The sequence below is a fragment of the Lucilia cuprina genome, chromosome 2, assembly GCF_022045245.1.
Source record: "Lucilia cuprina isolate Lc7/37 chromosome 2, ASM2204524v1, whole genome shotgun sequence".
Lineage (NCBI taxonomy): Eukaryota > Metazoa > Arthropoda > Insecta > Diptera > Calliphoridae > Lucilia > Lucilia cuprina.
In genome coordinates this window covers 62,273,759-62,280,926 of record NC_060950.1, presented here as the reverse complement: position 1 = coordinate 62,280,926, position 7,168 = coordinate 62,273,759, and the positions used below count along the sequence as shown (strand labels likewise).

The following is a 7,168-nucleotide window of genomic DNA, read 5'->3' as shown; positions in this document are numbered from 1 at the left end:
TTCTACTGCACTTATTCTTTATAATATTTAATAATAATTTATTTTATCTCATAAAGGAATGGGATGATCCTCAGGGTGAGACGCCACCATATCACTATGGTACTCATTACAGTTCTGCCATGATTGTCTGTTCATATTTGGTTCGTTTGGAGCCTTTCAGTCAACATTTCTTGCGTTTACAAGGTGGTCATTTTGATTTAGCTGATCGCATGTTTCATAGCATAAAAGAAGCCTGGCTATCGGCTTCGAAATTCAATATGGCTGATGTTAAGGAGTTGATACCTGAATTTTTCTACCTCCCCGAATTTGTAACAAATTCAAATAATTTTGATTTAGGTAAAAAGCTTTATAAACGTTTTACTTGCTTAGAGAAAATTTAAATTTGAAATAATTTCCCCTTTAAAAGGTACCAAACAAAATGGTGAAACTTTAAATAATGTTATATTGCCGCCCTGGGCTAAACAAGACCCTAGAGAGTTTATAAGGTTACATCGCAGTGCCTTGGAATGTGATTATGTTAGTCAAAATTTACATTCTGGTAAGTTGAAACATAAATATTTTTTAAAAACGAAATTTTAATTCAATTTTCTTTATTTTAAAAACTAGTGGATCGATTTAATATTTGGCCACAAACAACAAGGACCTGCCGCTGTAGAAGCTGTTAATGTTTTCCATCACCTCTTCTATGAGGGCAATGTGGATATTTACAAGTAATTTTTTTGTAAAACTTTTCTATGAAAAATTTTGCTTAACGAACTAATTTTATTTTTCAGTATCGATGATCCTTTAAAGAAAAATGCCACTATTGGTTTCATTAACAATTTTGGCCAGATTCCTAAACAATTGTTTAAGAAACCCCATCCCGCCAAGAAAATGTCTGGCAATAGACATTCAACTTTAATTGATCCTAGCGCTTTAATACAAGGCAATACTACTGTTTTACAATCCGATCGTTTGTTCTTCCATAATTTGGATAATCTCAAGCCCAGTTTACAGCCCATTAAGGAACTGAAAGGACCTGTGGGCCAGATATTGCAACCGGATAAGACTGTTTTTGCCGTGGAACAAAATAAGGTAAGAGAACTAAAGCAAAAAGTATTAGAACAAAACGAGAACAAAACTAAAAGAGAACTAGAACAGAACTAGAACAGAACTAGAACAGAACTAGAACAGAACTAGAACAGAACTAGAACAGAACTAGAACAGAACTAGAACAGAACTAGAACAGAACTAGAACAGAACTAGAACAGAACTAGAACAGAACTAGAACAGAACTAGAACAGAACTAGAACAGAACTAGAACAGAACTAGAACAGAAGTAGAACAAAAAAGAACAGAACTAGAACAGAACTAGAACAGAACTAGAACAAAACTAGAACTAGAACAGAACTAGAACAGAATTAGAACAGAACTAGAACTGAACTAGAACAGAACTAGAACAGAACTAGAACAGAACTAGAACAGAACTAGAACACAGCTATAACACAACTAGAGCAGAACTAGAACAGAACTAGAACAGAACTAGAACAGAACTAGAACAGAACTAGAACAGAACTAGAACAGAGCTAGAACAGAACTAGAACAGAACTAGAACAGAACTAGAACAGAACTAGAACAGAACTACAACAGAACTAAAACAGAACTAAAACAGAATTTGACCTGAACTTGACCTGAACTGTACTGAACTAGAACTGAACTAGAACTGATCTAGAAATGAACTAGAACAGAACTAGAACAAAACTACAACAGAACTAGAACAGAACTAGAACAGAACTAGAACAGAACTAGAACAGAACTAGAACAGAACTAGAACAGAACTAGAACAGAACTAGAACAGAACTAGAACAGAACTAGAACAGAACTAGAACAGAACTAGAACAGAACTAGAACAGAACTAGAACAGAACTAGAACAGAACTAGAACAGAACTAGAACAGAACTAGAACTGAACTAGAACAGAACTAGAACAGAACTAGAACAGAACTAGAACAGAACTAGAACAGAACTAGAACAGAACTAGAACTGAACTAGAACTGAACTAGAACTGAACTAGAACTGAACTAGAAATGAACTAGAAGAAAACTAGAACAGAACTAGAACAGAACTAGAACAGAACTAGAACAGAACTAGAACAGAACTAGAACAGAACTAGAACAGAACTAGAACAGAACTAGAACAGAACTAGAACAGAACTAGAACAGAACTAGAACAGAACTAGAACAGAACTAGAACAGAACTAGAACAGAACTAGAACAGAACTAGAACAGAACTAGAACAGAACTAGAACAGAACTAGAACAGAACTAGAACAGAACTAGAACAGAACTAGAACAGAACTAGAACAGAACTAGAACAGAACTAGAACAGAACTAGAACAGAACTGGAACAGAACTAGAACAGAACTAGAACAGAACTAGAACAGAACTAGAACAGAACTAGAACAGAAACTAGAACAGAACTAGAACAGAACTAGAACAGAACTAGAACAGAACTAGAACAGAACTAGAACAGAACTAGAACAGAACTAGAACAGAACTAGAACAGAACTAGAACAGAACTAGAACAGAACTAGAACAGAACTAGAACAGAACTAGAACAGAACTAGAACAGAACTAGAACAGAACTAGAACAGAACTAGAACAGAACTAGAACAGAACTAGAACAGAACTAGAACAGAACTGGAACAGAACTAGAACTAGAACAGAACTAGAACAGAACTAGAACAGAACTAGAACAGAACTATAAAAGAACTAGAAAAGAACTAGAACTGAACTAGAACTGAACAAGAACTGATTTAGAACTGAACTAGAATTGAACTAGAACTGAACTAGAACTGAACTAAAACTGAACTAGAACTGAACTGGAACTAACTAAGACAGAATTAGAACAGAACTACAACATAACAACAACTGAGCATCCACTAAACTGCTTCATTTTTAATCACTAAAATTTTAATAACTTTTAGGTTATGATGCCGCCATCATATACAAAATACATAGCTTGGGGTTTTGCTGATCATTCACTGCGCGTCGGTCTTTACGATACTGATCGTGCCTCATTTGTCTCGGAAGCAGCCGCCCAAAATTCAGGAGAAATCTTAACCTGTGCTTGTCCCAATTCCAAAATGATTATAACAGCTGGCACTAGCTCTGTTATAACGGTATGGAAATTTGATGCGAATCGTAAAAGTCTGACCGTACGTCACTCATTGCACGGTCATACAGATGCTGTGACATGTTTAGCAGCTAGTGCTGCTTATAATGTAATAGTATCGGGATCTAGAGATGGTACAGCAATTGTATGGGATATGGCTAGATTTACATTTGTAAGACAACTGAGGGGACATGTAGGTGTAGTGGCAGCAGTAGCTATAAATGAACTAACAGGAGATATAGCCACCTGCTCTGCCACTTGGTTGCATGTTTGGTCAATAAATGGTGATGCTCTGGCCACGGTTAATACCTGTGTGGGTAGTGCGGATAGAATGCAGCAAATATTATGTGTGGCCTTTTCGCAGATACGTGAATGGGATCAACAGAATGTGGTGATAACCGGGTCAACAGATGGTGTTGTAAGGGTAAGTTTTGGGCATAAGGTGATTTTAAATAAATTTGTTTTAATTATTTTTAAATTCTTGCTAGATGTGGTCTTTGGAATATGTTCAAGTACCGATTGAACGTAAACTCAAAAGATGTGCTGAGATTAAATCACAAGAAAATCCCGATAATCAATCCGATAAAGAGGATGAAGAAACAAAAAATGCAGAGAATTCGAAGAAAATCGATATTATAAAACAAATGCAAGGCATATCATCGCATGATGAAAATGGTTAGCTCACGACTAAAATTTTGCTTTTTTGGAATCTAATTTTGTGTTTTTTTCTTTTTGTAGAAATCCATAAATCCGCTTCTGAATCTAGCATATCTGAAGCCTCAAATCATTCGAATAACTCAACACAATCTGATAAACCCAATAAAAAGGAATGTGAACCGCCTGTAACCTCCGAAAGACGTAAAAGTTCTTTTTCGGGAGCAAAATCTTTGCATGAAATTAAATCATCTACAGTAGATCATCCCAATTCCCTGAAAAATAATGAAGGTATGAGATTTGTGCAAATAAAATAAAATTTCTGTAATAATTTATCTAATTTCTTTTGACTTTAGACGAAGAACGTGCTACTATACGACCTAGTAAATCAGATACCAGTCTTACGGACGGTTTTGTTATGATTGACAGTCATAAGGGCGAACATTGTTTAAAGAAGGGTGAGTTTTGATTTTCATATAGAATATTTTATTCTGAGGAAATATTCCAACTATTTTTTGTTACATTTTTGTAGGTTTTAAATGGCAACGTCAATTAATGTTTAGATCTAAGCTGACCATGCATACGGCTTACGATCGAAAGGATAATGCTGAACCTGCTAGCATAACAGCTTTAACCGTTTCAAAAGATCATAAAATTTTATATGTGGGTAAGTAACGTTGGACAAAACAGGAATACAGGAATAAAGACACAAGGAAAACTTAATTGACACAATTTTACTTCAGTTCTAGTTCTGTTCTAGTTCTGTTCTAGTTCTGTTCTAGTTCTAGTTCTGTTTTAATTCTGTTCTAGTTCTGTTCTAGTTCTGTTCTAGTTCTGTTCTAGTTCTGTTTTAGTTCTGTTCTAGTTCTGTTCTAGTTCTGTTCTAGTTCTGTTCTAGTTCTGTTCTAGTTCTGTTCTAGTTCTGTTCTAGTTCTGTTCTAGTTCTGTTCTAGTTCTGTTCTAGTTCTGTTCTAGTCTGTTCTAGTTCTGTTCTAGTTCTGTTCTAGTTCTGTTCTAGTTCTGTTCTAGTTCTGTTCTAGTTCTGTTCTAGTTCTGTTCTAGTTCTGTTCTAGTTCTGTTCTAGTTCTGTTCTAGTTCTGTTCTAGTTCTGTTCTAGTTCTGTTCTAGTTCTGTTCTAGTTCTGTTCTAGTTCTGTTCTAGTTCTGTTCTAGTTCTGTTCTAGTTCTCTTCTAGTTCTGTTCTAGTTCTGTTCTAGTTCTGTTCTAGTTCTGTTCTAGTTCTGTTCTAGTTCTGTTATAGTTCTGTTCTAGTTCTGTTCTAGTTCTGTTCTAGTTCTGTTCTAGTTCTGTTCCAGTTCTGTTCTAGTTCTGTTCTAGTTCTGTTCTAGTTCTGTTCTAGTTCTGTTCTAGTTCTGTTCTAGTTCTGTTCTAGTTCTGTTCTAGTTCTGTTCTAGTTCTGTTCTAGTTCTGTTCTAGTTCTGTTCTAGTTCTGTTCTAGTTCTGTTCTAGTTCTGTTCTAGTTCTGTTCTAGTTCTGTTCTAGTTCTGTTCTAGTTCTGTTCTAGTTCAATTCTAGCTCAGTTCTAGTTCAGTTCTAGTTCAGTTCTAGTTCAGTTCTAGTTCAGTTCTAGTTCAGTTCTAGTTCAGTTCTAGTTCAGTTCTAGTTCAGTTCTAGTTCAGTTCTAGTTCAGTTCTAGTTCAGTTCTAGTTCAGTTCTAGTTCAGTTCTAGTTCAGTTCTAGTTCAGTTCTAGTTCAGTTCTAGTTCAGTTCTAGTTCAGTTCTAGTTCAGTTCTAGTTCAGTTCTAGTTCAGTTCTAGTTCAGTTCTAGTTCTAGTTCAGTTCTAGTTCAGTTCTAGTTCAGTTCTAGTTCAGTTCTAGTTCAGTTCTAGTTCAGTTCTAGTTCAGTTCTAGTTCAGTTCTAGTTCAGTTCTAGTTCAGTTCTAGTTCAGTTCTAGTTCAGTTCTAGTTCAGTTCTAGTTCAGTTCTAGTTCAGTTCTAGTTCAGTTCTAGTTCAGTTCTAGTTCAGTTCTAGTTCAGTTCTAGTTCAGTTCTAGTTCAGTTCTAGTTCAGTTCTAGTTCAGTTCTAGTTCGATCTAGTTCTGTTCTAGTTCTGTTCTAGTTCTGCTTTAGTTCTGTTCTAGTTCTGTTCTAGTTCTGTTCTAGTTCAGTTCTAGTTCAGTTCTAGTTCAGTTCTGGTTCTGTTCTAGTTCTGTTCTTTTCTAGTTATAGTTCAGATATTTTTAATAATTGCAGTAAAATTAACTTTTTGCTTTCATTTTAGGTGATGCCCGCGGTCGCATTTATTCGTGGTGTGTTACGGAACAACCAGGACGGGGTGTGGCGGATCATTGGCTAAAGGATGAGGGAGCCGATCAATGTGTTAAGTGTCATGTTAAGTAAGTTACAAACAATTAATAAAATACTTTATTTCTAAACACAAACAAAAACCAAAATAATACTATTAACGAACAAAGCTATTGTACGTTATTGAATTTTTGTGAAATTGTATTCAATAGTATCCATATACTAGTTATGACTAAACATTCTCTGAAAATGGTTTTATTTTGTCTTATATTTAGACCTGTTTACTGAAATTTTTATATTTATTCTATTTTAGGCGTCCCAAAGAAGTTAGACTTTCGCGAATTTTATCCTTTACTGAGCATTTTTCTTGAAAATGTAATATTTTCAAAGGTGGTAAAAATTTTAGTTGTTAAACTATTAACACAAATTTTTAAAGCATGTTTTTTATATATGAAAAAAAGTTGTTCGTTTCTTATAGAATTTACATACTTAATCGTTTTACTAACAATCGTTGAAAATTCGTAGATTTAATTTTAATACGCTTTTTTTTAACAAATTCTTATATAATTAAAGTTTGAGCCAACATTGTCTGACCATAATATAATCTCATCAATTTTCTGCTTGATTCTATTAATTTATTAAAAACGTAATCAAGTCAAAACCGTCACATCCGTTATGTCCAATTTCAAAAGTTTTAACTATAAACAATAGAAATTGTCCATGACATATATTTTATTTAAAAGGTGATTTGATCGATTTCTATAAACATAAAGTGAATTCTTAGATTTCCCTATATATACATATTTGTCGATTTTCTGCAAAAATCGAAAAATTACTTAGACTCTCTCTAAATAATTGCGTAATTAAAATTGAGAGATTTTCGTAGATTTAATATAAAAAAATTTCGTAAATTTTCTATAAAAATAGAGAAATTTTCGTAGACATTCTATCAGTTCTAGTTCAGTTCTACTTCTGTTCTATTCTACTTCTGTTCTAGTTCAGTTCTAGTTCAGTTCTAGTTCAGTTCTAGTTCAGTTCTAGTTCAGTTCTAGTTCAGTTCTAGTTCAGTTCTAGTTCAGTTCTAGTTCAGTTCTAGTTC

General features: G+C 34.2%; 1 protein-coding gene across 1 annotated transcript; it reads left to right on the top strand.

The window, feature by feature from the left end:
- The first annotated feature begins 406 nt into the window (after window positions 1-406).
- Window positions 407-6,462, top strand: LOC111684888 (WD repeat and FYVE domain-containing protein 3). Its single transcript, XM_046956712.1, has 10 exons — window positions 407-538; window positions 607-710; window positions 774-1,074; window positions 2,964-3,575; window positions 3,640-3,826; window positions 3,890-4,096; window positions 4,162-4,263; window positions 4,338-4,472; window positions 6,047-6,161; window positions 6,383-6,462. The coding sequence occupies exons 1-10, from the start codon at window positions 515-517 to the stop codon at window positions 6,438-6,440; spliced, it is 1,845 nt and encodes a 614-aa protein (XP_046812668.1). The 5' UTR covers window positions 407-514; the 3' UTR covers window positions 6,441-6,462.
- The last annotated feature ends 706 nt before the right edge of the window (window positions 6,463-7,168 follow it).

Bases quoted from the DNA above. Each gene is read 5' to 3' on its own strand.
- LOC111684888 (XM_046956712.1), top strand. From the start codon at position 515: ATGTTAGTCAAAATTTACATTCTG. The intron at 539-606 runs GTAAGTTGAAAC...TTTAAAAACTAG, and splicing joins TAGTCAAAATTTACATTCTG to TGGATCGATTTAATATTTGG. The intron at 1,075-2,963 runs GTAAGAGAACTA...AATAACTTTTAG, and splicing joins TTGCCGTGGAACAAAATAAG to GTTATGATGCCGCCATCATA.